The following is a 25,342-nucleotide window of genomic DNA, read 5'->3' as shown; positions in this document are numbered from 1 at the left end:
AGTTAAGTGCATTCACATTAGGGATGTAAAATCCCAGTTAGTCAGTTAAACCTTAGGGGGATTAAACAGGATCCCAGGAGCAACGGTTCCAGCCAGGCTGGAGCAACCCCCCGCATACAGAGCTGGAGGCTCCTGCTACTGGCCCTCCCGTACTCAGAGTGGTCAAATCCTGACCCCTATGGGGCTACAACAGCCCTCTGCCTGGGTACCTGGTACATCTCTAATTCAAAGTTCAAATGTATCAGATTATTTTTTTCTCTGCCCACATTTCCTTTCATTTCTATATCTGAAAGGTTTCCCTCTGGTTGCTGAGCTTTTGCCATGTAGTTTCCCATTATTTAACACTTCTCCATCAATGCAATTGTAAATTGAATCTTATAATTTTTCTAAAGCAACTTTTTAAAAACATCAATTGCAAAATATTTCATAAGTACAAAATTATATTAGTAAAAAAAACCTTCAGATACTATACATAAAGCTATAAAAGGCATGGCAATTTAATATTGACAGGTATGGATTGACATATTGCAATAGCTTTTTAGCTAATTTGATTAATATCCTTCTGATTTGCACAATATCTACTCTATTTTTCTGCAGATCTTTAATATTGTTAATTGTTTTTAATCGGTTTAATTTGAATCTATTTTCCCTGTTATAAGCATGTTCTGTGTTTGCTACCAACATTTGCTACCCGTTGCTACTCAATGGTATATGAGATTACTTCATTTAGAATACAAGATGCTTTGGTAATTGTTGCTGAATGAATTCTGATTTTCTAATAGCTTCAGCTGTGTGATTTGTGATATATCTAGGCTTGGCAGAATTCAAATGTTATGTTTTTACAATTTTGATAGATTCAAAAAGTAAATATTCTTAAATCAAACTCTAAATTTTCAAGCAGCATTTTTCGTACTTTGCCAATCTTAAAATTTTGACCACCATAATGAATATTTTCTACCATTAACTATTGGTCTAGACCCGTGGTTCCCAACACGGTGCCCGCGGGCGCCATGGCGCCCGCGGGGACATTTCCATGCGCCCGCCAGGTGCTCGGGGCTGGCCTGGCACCGGGCAGCGGGAGCGCCAGCCCCGGGCGCGCGGCGCTGGGCAGGGGGAGCGCCGGCCCCGGGCGCGCGGCGCTGGCAGGGGGAGCGCCGGCCCCGGGCATACAGCTATGGGGGGGGCCACCCCCGGACATGCGGCTATGGGGGGGGCCGCCCCGGGGCGCAAGTGTCCCCGCCCCCTGGCGCCTGGCGGGCGAACGGCCACGCCCCCTGGCGCCCGACAACCTCGAAAGGTTGGGGACCACTGGTCTAGGCTAATATGAAAAATAAATTAACATGTTGACATTTAATTAATAAAGTTAAATTACATTATAAAATATTAGAGGAGACACTATTTCCACTAGGCTAAACACAACTTTGGCTAATATCCATACAAATGTAAATAAAATAGTTTTTGGCCACTAGAGGGAACCTCTATTGTTTTATGAATGCATTGGAAAAACCCTCTTACAATACTGAGAAGTACAAGAAATGAATTAAAATCCCAGAAGTAAAAGGAGGGACTTCAGAGTTCCTTCCCATGATGCACTATAATTTGAAAATTAATTCACAAGTATATAATATGAAAAAGCTATGACAATATGTTGTGTCACACACACACACACACACACACACACACACACACACTTGATTTGACTTCAACAATATCAAAAATGTAAGAGTTTTTCGGGCCAAGAAAAATTCTTCATAAAAACACTCCTTAAAAATGTCTCAGCTTTTAACATATGGTTTTATTTATTACTCTCTGCATCAACAATTACAGTGATTGGTACACAAAGACAACAGTGAACTTCATGGCTAAATGCTTTTTTTTAAAAAGTGGATGACCACACACTTGGCTTAGTGGTCTTTCAGACTTTTAAAAAGTAAACAGTTTCATATCTTACAAAAATAGTATACAATAAACTTTGATATGACTATGGCCAGAAAAGCCATGTTCAGATGAAAATAAAAGCAGAATACACAGATCTTATATGCACAGTGAATCATATGAGTATGATAAGGTGATAGCAACAGCAAATTACAAAATACTACCACCTACATTTATTAATGCTAATTTCTGCAGCTTCACATATACAAGCAAATAAAAAAGGACAAAAGTTGGAATATCCACTATCAATGAAGGAAGAACAACTAATCTCACGAGAGCCTGGCAAGAGAAGAGAAGATGGGACAACTCAGATGATCTTCTTGGTCCTAAATACAAGATAAGAAAGGGAAAGTCCAATACTGGAGAATATTCAAAGATATAATAGTTCTCAGCCTTCACAGACTACTGTACCCCTTTCAGGAGTCTGATTTGTCTTGCAAACCCTAAGTTTCACCTCACTTAAAAACTACTTGTACAAAAATCAGACCTAATAATATAAAATAGTTACGGCACACTGTTACTAAAAAATTGTTTTCTCTCTCATTTTGTCTGTATGAGATTTTAATTTGTACAGCCTCTTTCTGACTTACGAACTGGTTACGGACCAAGCAATTGGTCGTAACTCGGTTCGTTTGTAAGTCGGACCCCATAGAGTTACACACGACCGCGCTGTTCATAAGCGCGGATCGTGTTCGTAACTCGGGGTCCGCCATTTACGACAGCTTTGGTCATAACTGCGAACGGTTGTAAGTCGACAGTTCACAACTCGGAGACCGGATGTATTGAATTTGCTAGTCCTTTTTAATTAGGCTGTTGTACAATGAGGCAAAGCTGAGTTGATGTACCCCCAGGAAGACCTCTGTGTACCCCTAGTTGAAAATTACTAACATACAGACGAAAAATTTTAATTCTCTGAATTTTGGATAAACAATGAGATGCTTTGGATGGTTTCCACTTAATAGAAGAGGTACTGGCATTCTTGACTGAAGACTAAATACTTGTCTGCAGGGCTTTCAACTACATAAGAAACAGGGAGAAGTAGAGATTTTGTTTAACACAAGCAGTCATGCAGGAGAAATCCAAAAGTATGAAACATCATTCAAAAAACGAAGATTAAGACTATCTAGACCAAACCCAGAAATAGTTGTGCACACACGAATTCATATGCATTATCTGCACGTGTAATTATAGAAACTGAGGAAACCACAGCAGTAACTGTATATAAAATAGTCTGTTGTAAACTTAACAAGTAATTTCTAAAGGCAGCTACCAAAGTTAGCTTAGACAGGTTGGACCTCCCTGGTCTGGCACCCTCGGGACCTGAGCAGTCCTGGATGAGGGATTGAGCTGGACCAGGGGAAGTCATATCTGGCTCCCCTGCTACTGGCTCCCTCCCCCCCCCCCCACCATGGACCAGCCGCAAGCTTCCTAGCCAATTCCCTCTTGCCATCAGCCTTACTGCCTACTGGTCCCCCCACCACCATCACTGCTATATTGAGCAATCCAGCTGCAGTTCAGCTCCCTGCATGCTGACCTCCTGGCCCCTCCGGACAGCCCCAATACAATGCTCCGAGCTCCTGGTTGGTTTGTGCCTACATGTCCAGATACGGCACGCCAGGCAGCCCAGATGCGGGGAGCCCAACCTCCAGCCCACCACTGGGACGCTCTGGTCCTGCAACATCTGTGGTCCTGCTGGATGACAGATGTTGCCAGACCAGGGAATCCCATCAGAGGTTCAACCAGTATAAGGTATACAATTTTGCACAATCATACAAATCAGTCAATGTATCCCACGTGTATGTAAATGCTCTGTGATGAAAAAAACATAATAACAGGAAGCAAACATGAATTCAAAGTGTTACTTAAAAATAGATATTATGACCTAGTGAACATAATTAAATTTGGTGGGATAATTCTCAAAACTGGAATATTAGCATAGAAGTAAACAATCTTCACAGGATGAGGAAGAGGAGAGGTGAGAGAAGAGATAGTGTTTTAGATTCCAGTCTTTATGGCACAGAATCTAGAGTTGCATCTAATGATGTTAAATTGAGTTTAATTTCCATCGACTACTCAATTAGTTGATAAGGGGGGAAACTGCAGACCTGCAGCGGCAGGGACTAGGCACGAGCCAGGAATCAGCTGTCTCGGCTCGTACCTGGTCCCAGATGCTGCACCTCTGTTTTTTAAATGTATTAAAGAGAGGCGGCTCTTAATACATTTAAAAGGAGAGGCACAGCATCTGGGACTGGGCGCGAACCAGGAGAGCTTATTCCTAGCTTACGCCCAGTCCTCCCCGCTACACCTCGGCCCTCCTCCCTCACCACAGAGACAGTGCTGGGGGAACCGACTTTTAAGCTGGTTCCCCCTAGCACAGGCTCCTGCTCCACCCCCCTTGCTGCCTCTCTCTGACAGATGCAGCGGGAGGGGGGAGCAACTAGTCGAGTTGCTTATTGGGTAGTCGTCTAGATGCTTACATCCCTAGTTACACCAATGGTTTTCAACCCATGGGCCACTTGTGGCCCAATCATCACACAGAAGTGGCCCACTTGATATCTGCAGGGCCATAACTAGGCCAGGGCAGGGAGGGCATCTGCCCTATGCACACAGTTGGTGGGAGAGGTGCAAAAATGGGTCGGCACCAGATCAGGTCTTAGCAGGATCTGATCCAGTATCAGTCCTCAGAAGGATGAGGCCAAATGGCTTCAGCCACTGCCTCCCAACAGGATGAGGCCTAGAAGCATCAGCAGGAGGCTACGGCGCTCAGCTTCCCCACCCCCACTCTGCAGGACTCCTAGCTGAACAGGCACTGCGGTGCTAGAACTGGGTGTGGAGTGCAAAGAATTGGGGCATAGAGGGAGCAGATAATACATGGGGACAGTCTCTAGGTTGGGGGGCCTGGTGGCAGACACTGGATGGGGGGATAGATATTGGAGCACAGCCCTGGATGGATGGGCTGAGTGATGAAAGGAACACCTAGGGGCAGCCACTGAGTGGGGACTGGATGCTGAAGAAAGTAGTCCTTGAGGGGGCAGTCTGCCCTGCACATGTGCCAGCCCTGTATAGGGAAAGTCTAGATTCAAGAAGAAGAAACCCAGTGGGTTTGAGTGATGGAGGGCATTCCCTAGTTGGAGAGCAGTCTGGGGGAGGGGATAGGGCAGTCCCTGGATGGGGGGAGGGGGGGCTGGGTGCATGAAGGCCATCCCTTGCTGAGTGCATGGGGGTCTGGGTACTTGGGACCAGTCCTTGGCTTGGTGTGCACTTCACACTGGACAGAGCTCCCAATGTTTGCAGGCAGAATCCCCAGCTGTAGCACCAGCAGCAGCACATAAGTGAGGGTGGCAAAACACCTTGACATCCTTACAGTAAAGTTGATGTTTTCACTGATTTTGCTAATTTAAAGTGCTCCTGATAGACATGTGTCAGTGTTGAAATGAAAGATACTATATTAATTTATTCATATTTCTGTCATACAACAAATAATAAACTTTTTTGTAGATGTACAGGTAGTATATATATTCTGTGGATGTGAGCCAAACAACACACAGAGCTGCATATGTGGCCTACAATGTTAAACAGGTTGAGAACAATTGTATTAGACAATAAGGAGATGATAAGGAAATTTTGGGGTTTAGGATGCAAGGAATGAAAACATAACAGTGGTCATCTGCTATAGAAGGGGTAGGCAATAATTTTTTTGCCAGGGGCCACTTCAGAAATTTTTGAAGTGGCCCCGGGCAGCACTGGAAGGGGTGAGGGCCTCAAGTGGAAGGGGCGGGGCCAAGATACTTCCCTGCTTCCCCATCCCCAGACCCTTTCACTAGCAGGGTGGTGAAGCACTGAAATAGGTTACCTAGGGAGGTGGTGGAATCTCCATCCCTAGAGGTTTTTAAGTCTCGGCTTGTCAAAGCCCTGGCTGGATTGATGTAGTTGGGATTGGTCCTGCTTTGTGCAGAGGGCTGTACTCGACCTCCTAAGGTCTCTTCCAGCCCTAAGATTTTATGATTGGTCTGGGAATGGGGGAGCACGTGAAGTCTTTGCACGCCCTCCCCCAGAGGTTCCCCCTAGGCACCCATGCCTGTGGCAGTGGGAGGAGACTTCGCGCGATCCCCCTTGTACCCTCAGGCCAATTAAGGCATGGGGGCGGGGAGCGCACAAAGTCTCCTCCTACCCTGCCAGGAGCTCTAACTGGCCTGAGGGTGGGGGAGTGGCAGGGCCTTTGCAGGCTTGATCCGGCCCTCAGAGGCCCTTTTGCCCACCCGTGTGCTATAGACTACAATGACTGAACGATGAGGTGGAAGGTAGGGAGAAGGAGGAAGAGAGAATGAATATCTGGACCAAAGCATGAGGTACTCAAAATTCACAAGATAATCACCACTACTGAATTCTAACTACCTAGATACCTGTTCATTAACAAACTTTGCCAAACATATAGCAAAGGTTCATAAATTACACATTAGAAAATTTTATTAATTAAAAAAGTAGACTTCCAACTACAGAATCCATCATAAATCTGATTCTAAACAATTGACGGGGACTGACAAGAGTATGAAAATGGAATGAGCACTTCACTAAAGGCAATTTCACTAAAGAAAATGTTTAGGATTGAAAAATATTCAAGATCTAATGGGAGGAAGTTATTAAAATACACTACCATAAATGGCAGCTTGTGAAACCAAAGCACAGAAGACCATATTTACTGTGGAAAAGAAGCAAAGAATAAAAAATAAGCAATGTAGATTTTTATATCTAAATCATAGAGCTGGAAGGGACCTCAAGAGATCATCAAGTCTAGTCCCCTGCCCTCATGGCAAGACCAAGTACCATCTCTGACAGACTTAATCCAGACCCTGAAATGGCCCCCGAAAGGATTGAACTCACAACCCTGGGTTTAGCAGGCCAATGCTCAAACCACTGAGCTATCCCTCCCCAAAAAGTAGAAATTTAAGGATGTAACAAAAAGACCACCACAATGACTGTACATAGCTTGGGAATAAAGAATAGGGAAGAAGACACCCAAATAAGACAACACATTCATTTTAATCTCATAAGGAAACGGTAACAGCAGAATTAGTTGATGCTAACTAGAGATGCCAGGGGGTATAAGAAAGACTATTATAAATACAGATGAAAGAAATATTAAACATGAAAAGACTGGAATGAAATTCATAGTGACTCATGATGGCCTAAAAATGGCTGCTATATAGAAAAAATTTGTGTGTATTCAGCCACCAAAAGAATTGAAGGTAAACCATGTATGTAAATAGGAAGATCAAAAAGTTGATAGGGTGAAATATATGTAGATACCAGTCTTTAAAAAGGGGCGGGGTGGGGAGAAAAGTGATTCTGGTAAGTGTCTTTAATAAATCTAACATTTATTCCTAGTAAATTATGAGAACAACTATGGAATAAAAAATACCACTGATCATCATAATAGTAGGAATAAGAACTAACTGATCATATATTAGGAATATGGCCTGGAATCACATCAGAACTCTGACGCACCATTCCTTTTTCCCACCCTTAAATCCACTCACAAGAAATGGATCAAGAGAATTGGCAATGTTGTTGCTTCAGCAGAGTTTTCCCCATTTTGTTCCCCTTCCCATGCTTTTGAAAAGAAAGGGAATATCTGGTCCACCTTTGTTCATTTCTTCACAGTTTCCAGCTGAACAAGTGTGTCTCAAATGTGACTCCGTTCACAAGCTCTGCATCGTTTTATATATGTCATTCTTGAAGTACCTAGTAAAATAGTGTTTAGATGGTGGTTATTTATTTAATGGTGGTGTTTGTTTGCTTGCTTGCTTGCTTTTATATTTGTGTATTTTTTCAGGGCTGCATCTGCCAATAGTTACTACAAAGCCTTCAACCAATCACTTCAAAAAACATGCAGCTGTAGGGAGAGTCCAAATGGAGTTTACTCTCAGTCTGTAACTAGAGAAAAATGATAAATCTTTGTAATTGAAAGTCAGCTGCTTCATTTTTAACTCTGATTTTTTTTCTTCCTTTTACATTCTAGCTGGAGTACAGCTGTAATAAATGTGACTCCTCTCACAAGATGTGCAGATGTTAACAGTTCTGTAGGACATCAAGAAACATTTCAAGCATCTTGTAAATGCTGACTAAACTTGCTTGAATTACCCACACTACCTCCTCCATATTCTATTCAGTAACATTACCCTTCCTGAATATTATGAGAAAAAATAATGAATGCTTAAGCCAACACACTAATATCTAAGTCTAAATGTGTTATCAATAAACAGGGACTGTACTTAAGTCACTAGACAATAGACAGATTTTGAATCAAAAGAAGTCAACCTACTTCTTGCCAATGTGCCTAATGCATCCATCATTTCTTATTTAAGTGAGAATAGCTAAAAGATTGCCTGCAAATAAATTTTTAAAAAGCCAAGAATGGGTGTATTTGAAAGGACCTGGAACAAAGAGAATTGCAACCGTTTCCTTTCTAGCAATCAAATGGATTAATTAGTGACTAAAGCTAGTAACTCTAGAATGAATGCTCTGTAGCCTATTGTTCCTTAAGTTATATGAGCATGAATAGTATTGAAATTATATACTTTAAAAATTCACCAATGCCTCAAACCGCAACTAGCTCTGCATGGCAGCAGGAGTCCCGCTGTGCAGGACCGATTAGAGAAGTTGGACTGCTAAGCACAATTGCTTTGTCTAGTTTGTTTTAGCAAAGATTTTTCAATATTTGGCACTCTTCATGCTCAAGTTCCCACCAACATCTAGTAAACTCAGTTTCCTAGTTTGAGGTGAGATTTCAAAAGTATCTAGAGTGATTTAGGAGTTTGAGTTTCTATGATAATAATAGCTGTACTCTGGGCTATTCATTTACACACTTTTGAAAAATCCCATGCTCAAAAATCCAACTCGGATAGGCTGCTTAGTACTGTCAGATTACATTGAAGTGAGACGGCACAGCTCATCTGAACCCATTAAAATATATCCAAATGATGACTGAAGAACACTTATTTGGATTTACTGGAAAGTGAACTTTTAATGGGAGGTGCACTTGATGGCCACAAAATTAAGAAGACATGTATATGTTCAATGGAACTACTATACTTATATGCATTAAGCTTCACTCATATGTGTTTGTAGGATCATGTCTTAGTTTTGATATGTTCCAAAAACTTTGTATAAACATTTTTTACATGTTTTAAATGTCTATATGCATCTGACAAAGTGGGTCTTTGCCCATGAAAGCTTATGCTCCAATAAATGTTAGTCTAAGTGCCACAGGAATTCTCATTTTTTTTAATGTAACTTTTAGAGGCTTTCCAATCTTAATCAGTGTAAGCATCAGCCTTTGCACAGAGTTTAAAATTTTAAGGAGAGAGAGAAGAGAGAAAGAAAATAGTAGTTTATTCCGATATTTCCTGCAAAACATAAATACAACAGTCTTGGTCCAGCGAAGACTTACGCACCTGCTTAACTATATACATGTAACTTTAATAGGACTAATATGCAAAATTAAGTATATATATAAGTCTTTGAAGTATCAGGGCCTAAATTATTTTACAAGGAATGAACAATGTAGTGTTAATTTGAAAACTAGAATTCAGAAAGGTTTGTGTTTGTTTGTTTAAAGTTAATGCTAAGTATAATACAGGAATGCCAGCATTTAAACTAAAATGTCAACATGCTCTTTCAAATGCTTCATGAAATTACTGCAAAATAATTCAACTAACTCACGTGACATGGTGTGACAAAATATAAATATAGCTTTAAAATACAAATTAAAAGAGACATAGCCTAAATAAAAATAGTTTGTTGCTGAGAAGCTGTGTTATTCACTGGCTTGCACACTCAACCTGCTTTTAAAGCTCCACAACAACAAAAAGTCCCTTACTGCTGGTATGCCTCTTAGAGCAGACATGCTCAGTTCAGTCATGCCTTAGAAGGCATAAACATCATTAAAATTCAAAGGCAGCTCTGAGAAAGAGGACGCCTCAATTGGTATGCAAGTGGTGCTTTCTCGCCCTGAATACATTATGAACTTGCAACATGCTAATATGCCATGCTATCATAAGCACCAGATGGAACAGTAGGCAGTATACGTCCCATCAAACCTCGGGAAGATGTATTAATGTTCCTGCTCTTTTTTCTCTCTCTCTCTCTTTCTCTCTCTTTTTAACTGCAGTTCTTCAGCTGTGTCCCTAGACCTGTACATGTCTTAGCATCAGTCATCTGCTCCTAAAGCACAGTTCTCCAGGGTTTCCTCATCTTCACCAGGTGGTGCCAAATATCCTTTCAATCTATTTTATCACATAAGGTAAAGGCCACAAGACACGTCAGGCTGAGTTTACTGAAGGGGACCAAACACAAAAGGTACCATCATGAGATAAATGACAGATGAAGAAAAAAGATTTGGGGTTTAAACCTAGCTCAACTGCTTTAAATTATGCATAAACAGTGCAGCATATATTTCTCCTCCTCTACTCCCAAATCAGTATTATTAGTGAATGAAGGAATGGGGTGGAGGGAGAGTACTTTTCTTCATAACTAAGTAAAACAGATGGGCCTGAATCAAAACCATGGAGCTGAATCTTTATTTTCTATTATCCTCCAAAAACTTCCAGAAAAGGCCTATAGATTTTATCAAAAAAAGATATCCTTACAAGAGTTGGATTTTTTTTCAACCATTCTGCAGAATTTAATAGATATCTATGCTACATAATTTACAAGGTGGATAAAAAAATACTACAGAAAAGATACTTTCTATTATGTTCTACATGTTTTAAGTTCTGAATATGTAGTTTGGGTCTTTGCTTACTTTAAAAAAAAAAAGTGATACAAACAACTCTTTAAAGTCCACTTTGCATCATAGAGGAATTCACTCTCAAGCAAGTTTTATCCCACAAAAACAAAAATAGTAAAACAACAGTCCGGCATCCAGTTGTCCGGCCCCCTGGATAGTCTCGCATCAACTGGAACCTGGAACTACTCAGGTCAGCTGCTTTCACGGCCGGGCCGCTGTGAGCTGCATGCGCTATCACGACTTGCACCATTCCACTCACGGTCTCCAGTGCACACAGCGTCCAGCCTGCACGTACTAGCTGCTGAGCACAGGCAGCTGCTTCGGGACCTGGACATAATGTTGGGGGAGAACTGGGATTGGGTGACAGCAGGGAGGGGAGGTGTTTGGCTCTGGGGAAGGGAAAGGGAGGGGAAGGGGATTGGGTGGCACACGGAGTCCCAGCCAGCTCATTGGAAAGCCAGCCGCTCAGCACACGGGCCCCAGCACTTGGAGGGAGATGCGCAGCTGTACCGGCAGCTCCGGGACCCGAGCATAAGGTTGTGGTAGAGGGATTGGGTTGGGAGTATGCCCCCTTATAGTACCTCCTGGTACTCCAGCATATCTGATAATCCGGCACCACCTAGGTCCCAAAGGTGCTGGATTATCGGAAGTCTACTGTATAATGTTCTGTATGCAAATATATTACATACGCAGAGAACGAGTGGGGAGAAGAGGAAAATTTCCTCTTGAATTTTTCTTACTCATTTAGAAACTTGAAATATAATATCCCAGCTCGGGACAGACAATGGAGAGTAGAGGGGCAAACAGCAATTATCTGCTGCCAGCAGCGCAGCAGGGCTAAGGCAGACTTCGTGCCTGGCTTTGCAGTCACTCCACGCCACTCCCAGAAGCTGCCAGCAGCTTCTCTGCAGCCCCAGGGGAGAAAGGAAGAATCCCCACGTGTTGCTCCTGTCCCAAGCGCCAACTTCACAGGAAGACTTGGTGTAATTAGAGACCTTATATATATGCTTTCAGTACCAAATACTGGGCTTAAAGTGCACTGACCTTCTGCAAAACGTCATAATCTCGCAGAGATCTGGCCTTCCTTCAAACAATCATTCTATTCAAAAGTGGCATTGCATGCTTTTTGTTCATGTCATCAAGATGGACAAAAACACCACAGCACCCCATGGTCTTAAACATTCCAATGATGCACAAAATGAGGAATAACCTTACTCTACCAGGTGCCACTTGTGGAGCCATCCTAGAGATTTGCAGATCTGCAGGACTGAGCCAAATGTGGGAATTTCACTATAGGAGGCCTGGTGTGACAGTATCAACTATGGTCACTCTGGCTGACACAACCGTCCTCATAGTTAGCTATGAATGTTGGTGAGTAGGTACATGAAGCTCTCTCTATGCTACAAATTATTATTTTCCTAACAATATTAGCTTACTAATAGAAGTACTGGCTGAACCTCCCAAATCCAAGACTCTCTGGTCCAGCAACATCCATAATTCAGCAAGGCCATGAATGTTGCTGGACCAAAGAGCCACAGGTGCAGGAGCCAGCTGGGAGAACATGGGGAACTTGTTGGGACAGCAGCGGCAAGGCAGGGGAGCCCCAGCATCACTGGGGCCAGATGGCATCACGGGGAGCCTCTGCCTTGGCCAGGAAACCCTTCCATGTTAGTGGTGTCAGGTGGCCGGAGAGCCCCGGCAGAGAGGCTGGTGGTGGCCAGGTGGCCCTGGCCGGGGAATCCTAGAAACCCCCCAGCAACAGCAGAGCTGTGATGGCTGGGCAGCCCTGATTAGGACCCCTCAGTGGCAGCAGGGCCAGGCAGTAGCCTGGGAGTGCCAGCTGGGGAACGCTGGTGGCAGGACCAGGTGACAGCAGGGGAATCCCCAGTGGCCGTTTGGGCCAGGAAACCCCAGAAACCCCCTGGTGGCAGTGGGCTGGGCTGCAGCAGCGGAGCCAGCAGTGGCCAGGCGGCCTGGGTCCAGGAAACCCTGAGGAATCCCAGAGGTAATGGGGCTGGGGAATTCCTGGGAACCCCCTGGCAGCAGTGGAGGCAGCAGGGCAGGGAGCCCCAGTCTTGAGATCCCCAGGGAAAAGAGCTGGAAGGCAGCCAACAGTGGAGCATTGACCTCCCCTGGTACTGCAAACTCTTTGGTCTGGGATGGCTCAGGTCCCAAGGGAGCCGGATCAGGGACGTCCAGCCTGAAGTTTAATCCTCTGAGATGGTGAGCCCTTTCAGTAAGAGTTGAGGGGAGCACCTCATATTTCAGGGAGAAGCTTAGTATCCAGGATTATTGCATGACATCTTCATACCTAGTGATTCAGCAACACAAGTGATTTATCCTACATATTTGTCAACAGTAATATTTTAAGCCAAACAATTTTCATCCACATTCTTGACTAATACACATTATACTTCAGTTGCTAGAAATCCAGATTTATTCTAATTTAGGAATGAAATAAGGATTGGGTCATTTTTCTCCTCTTCCTCTATTTACTATATTTTGTTCCAATGTATGTCATTATAAAGGATAATTAACCTAATTATTATTTGATTTGTGCAAATACACTTATTGATGTCTTCTATCTGATATTATAAAATAATTTGTAATACCTAAACAATATTTAATTTAATTACAAAGCACAGAAATAGATGGGCTGACTCATAGATGACACCATTTGGATCAGAATCATCTGGTGAAAGGCCTAGTTGATGATCATATTGCATGACTATGTTTACCACTGATGTATATATTTCAATTGCAGTACTTTTGGCATGTTCATATTTTTATCACATTCTACGGTAATGAATAACAGCTACATGAAATATCTGTACATCTCCCAGATTTGTAAATAATACACATCTAAAATCCAATAGTTTATCGTAATGACAAAAAAAGCAACTTGGATTTATTTTAGCAAATACCAATTTCTGAAGAATTTCTATTGGGTCATTCGTTAGGACACATAATCTATATTGGGGTTAGCAGGCATGTGCGCCATAAGTGGCATGCAAAATGATTTTCTGTGGCATGTGTAATGAACAGGGCCCCCCCCCTCGCTCCCCCCACCCACAATGTGGAGCCTGTGCTGGCAATCCAGCATCATACCCTCCACAAGATTGGAGCCAGCGCCGGCTTCCTGCGGGGTGGAGCCCTGGGGCTCCACGCCAGATCCAGCTTGCAGGGAAGTGTGCATGCGCTGCTCCTCCTCTCCCCACAGGAAAATCCAGAGTGGAACCCAGGGCAGGAGACCAAGAGGGGTGCACAGTGGAGACAGCCCCTCCCCTGCTTCATGGAGAGAGGCGCTGCCCAGGGCAGGCGGGTAAAATCTTGTCATGCCACTTCAGAATGGTTGCCGATCTCTGCTCTATATCTTGCAAAACAGTAAAAACGCTTATTGTCTAAACAAGAAAAATATTTGAAACAAAAGTATTAAGCATTTAAGATGATTCAGTAGGTGGCACTCTTCCGTCCTAAACTAATGCTCCAACAAAACAAGGCTGATGTAAACAGTGGTAAACACAGCCAGTTTTAGAATGAAAGAGTTATTTACTCTTCCTACATCTCTTCTGGAGGGCAGGTCAGTCCTTGTAATTCTCCTCTAAGTAGTTTAGAAAGGCAGGGATTGTGAAGGAGAAGAATTGTAGCTAGTCTTTCATGGATCACTGTAACTAGATAGCTGCCCCATTCCCATCATCCTGTTTATCTGGGAGGAAAACATCCCACGATGCCCCACACTGACAGCTAAATCAGTGCAGGCAGTCCTGGCGAGGATGCACTCTTCTGACACAAGAAGTGTAGTAGCGGCGAGGAGTCCTGTGGCACCTATTAGACTAACCGTGCCACAGGACACCTCGCCGCTTTTGCAGATTCAGACTAACACGGCTACCCCTCTGATACTTGACACCAAAGAAGTGTAGTGTGGACATGCAAAAGGCAGTTTAGTTGCTGTGGTGGCTGAGTCAACATAACTTAGGTTGACTTAATTTTGCTGTGTAGACTTGTCCTGAATCAGGGGTTCTGTTTGGTTTGTTGCAAGACAAAAACAAAATGCAAGTGGCAGTAGAAATATTTCTGTCCTATTTCAGCCAAATATGGGAACCAATGTCCTCCCTCTCATGTTGCAAGAGATTGGGTAATGGGTCACTCCATTAGCCCTGGATATTAGAGGACAGAGCTAGGCCATGGAGCTATTCTGAAGTATAACTGAAAAAAATGGACTGGTCTAAATGCAAACCAGGAAACTCCCCAGAAGATGGTACTAGCTTAGCAAGGAAGTCTGCAAGGAATCAGGGAAGGCCTGCTTTTGACCACATCTCTAAGGGTTCTGCTTCTATGTTTTATTTCATTATGAGAGATTCTCACACTGCTTTTTTATCAGAGCAAGTTATTTGACTGATAAAATATAGAAAACATAAAATAGAGAATACAGAAATAAATTAAATGTAAATCTAAAATGGAATCAAAGACTTCCCTTCCAGAAGAAAGAAAGAGATCAGTCATTGGCAAGATAGATGCAGATTTGTGTTAAGACAGCCAAGGAAGGGAGACAGAAGACATAAAAACAACAGGCAAGAAATACATAAAAGGTTAGGGGAAGAATACTTTACTTAAAAGATTCTAATTTCTGTAGTACCACTTTCTCATAACCTGATTTTTTTAAGTGAGTAAAAGTTGGTTATGGTTCAAAAGAGGAATAAAGCAAAAATTTGTACGTTTCCCAAAAGAGCTTTGAGAGAGTTCTGTATCAATTTGGTGGGCTTCAGTACAGTGCAATAAAGATTTCAATGTATATTACAGTTAAAATAATTAGATGCTGATCTAATGAAGATCTAGTAGCAATGAGAAATACAGAAACAGATATGTCTATTGTTCCACATAAACCATTACCAAAATGTTGGCAGCGTTGGATAACATAGGAAGTGTTCTCCCAATGAAGCTCTCCAAAATATGTAAACAGGATACATTGGGAGGGTCTTGTTTCCTTCTACCAAGCTTCTGACCTTAGAGCAAAATCTAGTTTAGACGGACTAGAAATACCTTGGGTCCATTACACACTATAGATTAAAGCCACAAGAAATTGATTAAAAAATGTATAACAGAATAAGTTGCCAGCCATAGTTCAGGTATTATTTTTTGACAATGCCCAAGGCTAGTGGAGCAAGAAATTCCTTAATAAACATTAGAATTATATACAACAAGGGAGGGGGGGGGGCCTTAATGCGAAGGCAATATAGGCAACTAAAATATGATTAGCAGCTGTAGACTAATCCATCAGTTTCTCCATTGTTCATTCTTAAGTCAATATGGCTTTGGAGAAGTTTTTCAAGTTACCAAAGTAAAACAAAAAAACCCAGTGCTTTATCAGAAATGAACAGTCTGACAGTTTTTACTTGGATTTAACTATCTTAATCGGGATGAGCTGCCTGTCTCAAGAATTCACTAGATGGCCCCCTATTGAAAGGCCTGATAATTCCAGGAAGATTCCCAGTCCATTTCATGGTGCAAGAAGGAAGGTCCTACTATATAAAAGTGCCCCCCTGAATTCTGGTAGCTGAATTGCACTGCTGCTCTGTTTCTCCTACTGGTTCAAAGATTAGGAAAGTATGAATTGCAGGAAAGAAAAATGAATCAAAGGACATGAAGTCTGGAGACAGTATAATCAAACCTTTTTCTATAGCATTTTTTAAGAAGTGCAGAAATATTGCACAAGACTTTCAAACCTATTCACATATTTTCAGCACTCTTACCAGCTTGGACATCTAAGTTACACCTTTTATTTTTATAGTCACTTATCCTTCCTTGACTGTCATATGGTGAGGTGCTCTTAGACTTTCCAGACTGTGATCCCAAACCCCATGCCTATTCTATGTTTGAGCCACACAAAACTATTTTTAGACAATGGTTCATTTATGGAGTCTGTGAAAGTGTATCTTCACAACTCATTCTGTTTTGGTACCTTATTATTCAAACAGATATCTAAGTTATAGCATGCCAGAAAAAAAAAACAGTGAATAAAAAGAGCATTCATAACTACATACATAGTAATATTTCTAACTGGGGTGTTAAATAAAGTGTATCTTGATAGTGCCAAGCAAGCTGTTGGCATATAAAAATATTGTTAAAAATAAGTAGCATTAATTTCTCCATACAATGGCATCTTCTGAACTTTTACTAGTAAATTTTTCCCTTATTAAAACAAATTACTGTAAGGTAGACAGGTATAAAGTTATGTGGCAAACTACTGTGTAATTAAACAGATTGGGCAAAAAAAGCAATAAGCATTATGTAGTATTTATTTAGCACAGTGACAGCTCACGAGCCACAGGTGGCTCTTTCAAGTATAGCCTGTGGCTCTTGGAGGTTCCCTCCTGGAGCAGTGCGAATAGCTGATTTGCAGCAGTCCAGGAGGGAGGGAGTCCCCTGCTCATCCCCCTTCCCTCAAGGAGCACAGCGAGTCAGCTGATTGGAGGAACAGGGCTAGCTGAGCAGAGCAAGCTCCAGGAGCAAGACTTCTTCCCCTTGTTGGCCCTGGCCCAAGGACTGAGGATACAAGGGATGTTGTAAACAACACTGATGCGTGGAATTTTAAAGGTGTGGGAGTAGAGAACAAAATAAACAGCATGCCATGCTCAACGTGCCAATGGAATATAAGCAGTCTTCTCTAGCTGCTAACACTAGGACCCCAGTTAAAAACCAAGTAGAATTCTTTGAACAATCATGGGTATTCCTCTTGTGGACATGAGTTCTTTCTGCTATGGGCATGAAACTACACATCATGAACACAACAAAAACGCAAGTACAAAGACAAGTTCAGATCCTGAGTGCTGGAGTGGCAATAAGTGGCTCACAAACCAGGTGCAGTTTTGCAGGGTTAGCCTATATATTTTGTACAGACCAGAGAGGAGAAACAAGAGGTTCAAGAAATGCCACAAGATTGCAGCAGTGAAGGCGAGAGATGGTCAGGACTTGGACGAGTACTTTAGCAGCTGAAAAAAGAGGAAGCATCAATAACACAGGAAGAGCTATTAGCCATGAATAGCATGTTAGCTTTAAAAAGCAAAACAATTTCTTCTTAAGAAATGGAATTTCAAACCTGCTTTGCAAAGAGATAAGAATGGATAAATCCCTATCTCCCAAACCCTGATTATTTAACCACAACCCTTTTTTGATCAAAGAGGATACACGAGTAATCACATAAGCCTTCACAGCATTTGCACCAGCTTACACTGTATCTGAATTTGACCCAAATACATCTATCTTCATCTCTCCTTCCCCAACTCTCTTTCAGATAGATGCAATCAGTTTAGATTCTTGGCCCTATTCTTTTCCCACTCTTCTTTCAATTCAAATGTTGCCCATTCCGTTTTACTTGTCAATATATAAAATGATACAGAGGTTATTATATTCAGCTATTTCCATAATTAATGGGAACCATATGAACTGTACTCCTAACTGTATCCATCGCTTACAACATTTCCTTTAGAACTTCAAAAAGGCTTCCTGCCACCTTTGACTCAAACTTTGTGTCCGCTGAAAAGCACAGTTAAATTGTAGCCATTGTCTAAGCATATGCATTCCCATTAACATTAAGCTAACTGGCTGGATAATTTAGGTGTGTGTGGTGGGGGGCTTTGCTATGCGCCCCTAATTTGTTATTTCTTGTGAAGACATTTTAAATGGTTGCTGAGATTCCTAAACCAGGGTCATGGTGTTATTTTATTTTTAAAAGTAGACATAAATGAGAAATGAGTTAATGAAAACATCTTCCTATGAAATCTCAACATAAACTCAGCTCAAGTTTTAATGACAACTCTCTGTAGCTCACATAGTGAATTTGCTTCTACAAAATAATTCTTGAAAATTTGCCACTATTTTTTACAATTTTAGAGAAATAATGGGAATAAGCTGAAAATTATCAAGATCTCAAGCAATAAAACAAACTCATGGCTAAATTTAGCTCTTGAATATGCATGCACAATTCTGATTGATTGCAATGGGAACAGGATCTGTTTATATCAGGGCCAAATATTATAAACAATTCCATAACTAAATCAATCAATATTTCAAAAGGAAGATTCATGCTGAAAGTTTCAGGGAATTGCCCCAGCCCCTTGGGAATAGTGCAGTCAGCCGTGTCTCAGCACCCACTTTTCTGCAAGGTCTCAGCCAAGTCTCCTACATTATTCTGCCCCAAACTGGCCATTTCTAACCAGGCTTCTGTACCCACCCCTTGTAGCTAAGCTCCAGGGAGACAGGTGGGGAGTGAAAGCATTAAAGGCTTAGTCCACCTGTCCCATCTTAGGGATGAGTTTTCAAATGGCATAAGTGCATCTAACAGAGTCGTCTTTAGTATTCATGATGACTTGCCAAAAGAATAGAATATATCAGGAAAGACAACAGAAATGGGTAGAAAGAAGTAAATATGTCTCTTTCCAGACTCCCAGACACAAAACATCTTCAAGTTTATCTATGTGCAAATTACACCAATACTGGGTATAAAAAAATTAAATTTCTTTACTTCAGGTTGGGGTCCCATCACTTGCATTTACACAACATCAATTGACCTCTGTGATAGAGCAATTGAGCCTCTAATCAGTGCTGGATTTACAGTGACACCAGTGGTGCCATGGAGCCAGACTATGCTCAAAAGAAGCCCCTTTCTGCTCTGTTTGTACTGTGCCCTGACACCTCAACAGCTGGCTCCCCCACCACCCACGTCTTACTTCTCTCAGCTTGCCTGACATTTGTCTGAAGGCTACTCTGCACCTCCTGTCCTTAGCCCCCAGCTTGTCTTGCTGCCTGGCCGGACCCCAGTGCTCTGGACAGTCTCTGCTTCCCACCACCTGAGGGTCCCGCTGGTCTCCCTGAAGCTGAACTACCCAGGACTATACAGAAGCCTGACCAGTCTTGGCCAGTTGGGAGCAGCATAATGCAAGGGGCATAATGCACCACTCCCAAGGGGCCAGGGCAATTCCCTGCTCCAAACCACTCTTGGCTGCACTGGTGGTTCAGCCCAGAGGACAGTCACCTCCCAGGGGGCAGGTGAGTGCAGTGAGTCTCTGGAGGGTGCTGGGTAGTGAGGGAGCAAGAAAAATCTTTGTGTATTGGTACTCTTGGGAGTGGGGGTTCTGTGTGGGGACATGGGCAGAGGGGAGCTAGGCAAAGGTGGCGAAATGCAGGGCATTGTGTATTTGTGGCAGGGCCTGGAAGGGAACCAGGAGGGTGTTCTGGTGTTGGGTGGGATGCTGCGTGGTGCAGCATGGGGCATGCTGGCAGCACAGTAATAGGTAGACTAGTGTGTGCCTGGCAACTGCAGGATTGTAAATAGAGCCCTCCTACTGGGCAGAACAGAGGAGGGATACCCCTGCCATGCTATGCCTTGGCTGTCTCCTCACTCCAGGGACTGACCCCCTGCACTATGCTCCATTGTCCCCATAAGGGGCCCACAAATTTGTTTGACATCAGGACCACAAAAGCTTTGTACGGCCCTTACAACAGTGCATAGGAACTACTAAGACCAGGGCCTTATTTAGACCTGGTCAGAAGATTTTCAACAAAATAGTTGTCAGAAAATGCCAATTCACTGAAAACAAAACTCTTTCAGGGAAAGGGTCAGTTTCAATGAAAATGTACTCAGATTCAGGAGAGAATATCTGGAGAAGATATTCCAATGAGAGAGAGAATGAGAGGGAGAGAGAGAAAGAGAGAGAGCACTGTTTAGGGCACATGCATGGGATGTAGAGGACCAAGATTCATGTCTCCATTCTGTCTAGTTTAGAACAGAGACCTGAATCTGTGTGTCACATATTCCCAGTGAGTGCCATATCCAAAGTGCTCCTTGCCATCCTAGCATGGATATTCTCTCTCTTTCCTTCTTCACAACAACTTTCAAACATAGTGGCTGCATCTAGACTGGCATGATTTTGCGGAAATACTTTTAATGGAAAAGTTTTTCCGTTAAAAGTATTTCCACAAAAGCGCTTTTGCGCAAAAGCATCCGTGGCCAGTCTAGACGCGATTTTGTGCAAGAAAGCCCTGATCGCCATTTTAGCCATCGGGGCTTTTTTGCGCAAAACAGTTCTTCCCTGTCTACACTGGGCCTCTTGAGCAAGTATTCTTGCACAAGAGAGCTTTTTCCCGAGCGGGAGCGTGAAAGTATTTGCACAAGAAGCACTGATTTTGTACATTACAAAGTCAGTGCTCTTGCGCAAATTCAAGCAGCCAGTGTAGACAGCTGGCAAGTTTTTGTGCAAAAGCAAATGGGTGCGTCTAGACTAGCAAAATCTTGCTAGTCTAGACGCACCCATTCAGAGTTGTCCTGATATGGAAGAGAAAAACTGAAATCTCCAAAAAAACCTCATCTCTGGACAGGAAAATAATTTTCTATAGGTGTTGCCTCATGTGCTAGGCAGTGCACACCCAGAGAAAGAACTAGCCCCAAAGACCTTACACTCTCCAAAATATCTCATTCTAAATTTGGTCTTTCAGCTTGACGGTAATAACATCGTTATTGTGAAGTATTCTGAGGTCCTCGTTAGTAAAGAGACTTATTATTAGCTATTAATGGGTGTCACCTATAATGTGCTTGGGAAAGTAAGAGAAATAAATTTTTGGAGACTTTGGAATTCAATATTGTAATGAAAGAAGGAGGAAACACATCAGTGCTTCAGAATGAAAGCCACCACATTTCCCAAAAGTCACCTGGCCTGAAAAAATGAAATGCCTAACAAGTTCCACTGGTTTCTCATTGGTAGTACAACCAAAAATGGCTAACACTATCCTTTTCAAAGAAGAAATTTTTTTCTTCTTGTCACACCCCAGTAGAAGATAAAGGTAATATGTATGATGACTGGAACAGTAATGCAAGCTTAACAATCTTTAAATAGGTTTAACAAAAAGATTTAAACCTATTTGTAGGCATACTTTCTACAGTTAGCTGAAAACTTGTTTTGTAATCCACAGAACTGTCCTGATGTAATAGCATAGCAACTTCATGTTAAAACAGAACAAGTCAATTAATAGACTTTTAAGAGACTTTTGCTGTATAACGACATTTAGATGCATGTATTTAAAAAACAGGTGGATTATCCAAATGCTCAGTTACTAGGACACTAACAGTTATGTCCAGGGCAATTTTGTTTCTGTTCTTTAAACAAATCATCACTTGCAAGCACTAATGTTAAAACCAGAAAGGAAGTATAGTACACAGTGGCTATAAATGCCAAATCAATTTTCAGCAGATAATAAAGTCCATGTTTTACAATCAGCAATGCACTGTTTTACTACCCAAAATGTAAGCTAATAATATATAGCTCTGTTAAATGGAAAATGCAGATATGCTGTTAAGAAACGTGCTGGCTGTGAGATGATGGATCATTTCTGCTGGGACCTTCTTAAAGCTATGTGCAAATGTTTTGAAAATATCACATGATGTGGCCATGTGTTAAAAATTACAGCCAGTTAAGTTCTCTGCTAAGAAAAATATGTGGGCAATTTATGAAATGCACTCCAGGATGGAGATGCCTTAAGTAAAACCAGATTCTGAAAACAAACCCATTTTTTTGAAACATGAACTTAAAAAAAAAAAGTTGCAGCCACATCTGGAGAGCAGAAGTAAAGAAGGGGTGGTCTGATCTAATACCAGGCCATCTTCTGAAAGAACAGCATTTTTTTCTGGACTACAATGACTGTGATCACTGTTGTCCTTTTAAGGAAATCATCTTGAATATTGCCCCGGGCAATAATAAAGCATTCTGTAGGCCAACATCTGTACTATAAAATGACTGACAGAACTGTAAAGTTTAATACATAGTTTGGAATAAAAACAGTACAACACATCACACAGTAATCAATCCACTTGGCATATGGCATTTGATTTGAACACTATCCATCTCTACATCAAAGATACATATTTTGTAGAGTGCAAATAAAATGACAAAATTCTTAAAGTTAGTGCAAATCTCATGTTTTCAGGATTATTTTTCTAAAAATACATTTTCTACGAGTTGTTTTAGAGCCTTCAAGATCTATGAATTAATTGTATGATGGAACTGTCATTAACAACCTCTCTGATGTTGCTTTTCAGACATACTAACATGAGAAGGCTAGTGAACAATCACATGCGTAAGAAAAGGAAATGTTTGTCTTTAAAGAGAACATTTTGTTTGCGTACAAATGTTATCACTTTACAAAAACCAGAACAGATATTTGATACTTTTTATATTTTAGAAAAACTTTGGGGGTCAGAACTATTAAAAGAATGCTTCTGAAATAAAAAATACGTGACAAAACATACAGGCAATGACATAATATCAGATTACACAAAAATATGCATCGTTTTAATCTAGCACAGATAATGTGCTTGCTTCTAAAACAAAAAATCTGCCCCAGATTGCTAATAATGCCCATTTGAAAAAAAAACACCACCACAATATTAAACGGCTAAAATATGCTGTGAACAGATTGAGAGGTACTTCATCATAGAGGAGAGTAGAAAAGTACAGATGGGTGTCAAAAATAGCCAAGTGTCAGATCTGCTCAAGTATCTCCATTCTGGCACATGCTCCCAGTCACAGCTGTTAGTGTAGTCTCTGTATCCAAGTGCAAGGTTTTCTAACACTCTGAGCTGACATTAAAAACACACTTCTTACTTGCTACCACTTTAATAGAATGTTGGAAATTAAAGATATATTTAACGTTAAAGCTTAAGAGTATTGATGAGTGTATATATTTTCAGATGTAGCTCAAGCTACTTTGATTAAAGATGCATGAAATTTTAACCAGCAGGTAGATTAAGTAATAAGTGCCACAGGCTTACTATGCAATAGAGTGTTCAAAAAACTCTACTTCATTCATTCCAATTGGATCTTGGTTAGTGTTCCAAAAGTAAATAAAGAATAAAAATCATGCTGTGCTATAGTGACACATTTAAGTACCATAAAATACCAGATATCAAGCCATAGAATACTGTCATTTCATACAAATATATACAAAACATCAACTGTATTTACTTTACATCACATGAATGAATTGCCATATTTTAATGAAGACCACATCCCAAGGAATATATTTTACACAAATCAAATGTAAACCTTAAAGTGTTAAATTAACCTTTCATAGGCCTCAGTTGTTATCTACGTAAATTAATTTACCCATATTTCAACCATACAAATCCTCCTAGCCTTGTAGTTTGTCACAATTCATTGGAACTCTGTTTTTTCAATCTCAACCTTAGGATCAACAAACATAATATTGGAAGAATATGACCATGCATTAACATCCTAAAAGAAAACATTCTTCACGCAACTGGCAATACCTACATACAACTGTGGTTGCAGCAAACCGACAGATACTGTTTCAAAATACCATCTGTGAGGTGTACAGATTTCTGTGATCAAGTGCATCTTCTTCTGCCTGTCCTATCCAAATTATCCACAAGAACCAGCTAGCTGTGGGATCTTTCTGTGTCCCTATATATTTTTCATGTACAGATATAACCTCTTTTAATTGGCACATGGCTCTGTTAAGTCCTTACAAAACCAGCAAATACAATCCATTCAGCCATGGTGAGGCTTCTCACAAAAAAACTCAAAACAATTCACCCTATATAGAAGCAATGTTTTCACTGGCAACACCACTTACCAATTAGACAAGTAGTCTAAAGATCAAAGGATAATATTTTTGTGAGGAAATTGACATACTAAGATTTCCAGTTCCACAACGGTTTCACTAATTCAGCAAAATTTGTAGGATTATTAATTATTACTAGTATTAACGTATTTCAGTTTTTGCCTGGTGATAGCTAAGAACTGTGATTTAGGGCAAAACTGAAATCATTTGTTTTCTAAATCTTCATCCACTTCTCTAGCATAAACAGCCTTTCAAAGAGATTATTCTCAGTGTACACCCATAATCTAAAATCATATCTACACACAAAATGTTTGCAGATCACAAGGTACAGCTGACAGTCATGAAAATCAGACTGAAGCTGTATTTCTTCTTACTAAAATTATATCCCCCTAGACACCTGCACCCACAAATAGGGTGACTATTCCTATCCCCATTCAATGTAACATCCAATCTTCCTATATATATATATCTTCGGTAGTTTCCACAGGCAAGTTCCCTTTCTCCAGACATATACACACCACAATTAGTATCTACAATCACTGTATATAAGCTTGCAGAAATCATGTAGAAATTATTTTTATATACAATCAAAATATAATTAGTCCTCTCCCATTTAAATAAAAAGAGCTGCAATAATCTTAACTCACCAGGCATCCTTGAATAAAATATACCACACTGTAAATGGCTCTCTCCTAAAAGCAAGCTTATTTAGGGCTCAGTGCCTCCTGTTCTGGAATGAGCACAGAAAAAGCGAGGAGGGCCATCAGAACTGGCTGTGGCAGCGTAGCTGGAGGCAGGATGCTAGGCGCGTGCGTTTGCCAGGCAAAGACAGATGGAGAGCTGACACTCTGTATTGCACTTGGAGCAGAAATGTGAATGATGACAGGAGCACATGTGGCCTTGAACCCAGCCCTGTCTCTTCAGGCAGAACAATGACAGGGATGTGTGTGCAAATTATCACAACCCCAGCTCCCCTCAGCTGACTCC

The 25,342-nt window shown here is 41.4% G+C and overlaps 1 protein-coding gene across 6 annotated transcripts in view; it reads right to left on the bottom strand.

The window, feature by feature from the left end:
* The window catches only part of RUNX1T1 (RUNX1 partner transcriptional co-repressor 1), a 140,282-nt gene that overhangs the window by 74,546 nt on the left and 40,394 nt on the right, over nucleotides 1–25,342 (bottom strand). Inside the window, exon 1 of one of the 6 annotated variants that reach the window (XM_075920397.1) lies at nucleotides 25,003–25,342. This exon is cut by the window's right edge and continues 145 nt beyond it. The exons of the other annotated variants lie outside the window; for them this stretch is intronic. Within the exon in view, the coding sequence (XP_075776512.1) occupies nucleotides 25,003–25,009 (7 nt within the window). The 5' untranslated portion in view covers nucleotides 25,010–25,342. The remainder of the gene's footprint in view (nucleotides 1–25,002) is intronic. 6 annotated transcript variants of the gene reach the window in all.

The sequence above is a fragment of the Pelodiscus sinensis genome, chromosome 2, assembly GCF_049634645.1.
Source record: "Pelodiscus sinensis isolate JC-2024 chromosome 2, ASM4963464v1, whole genome shotgun sequence".
NCBI lineage: Eukaryota > Metazoa > Chordata > Testudines > Trionychidae > Pelodiscus > Pelodiscus sinensis.
This window is presented reverse-complemented; position numbering and strand designations above follow the sequence as displayed.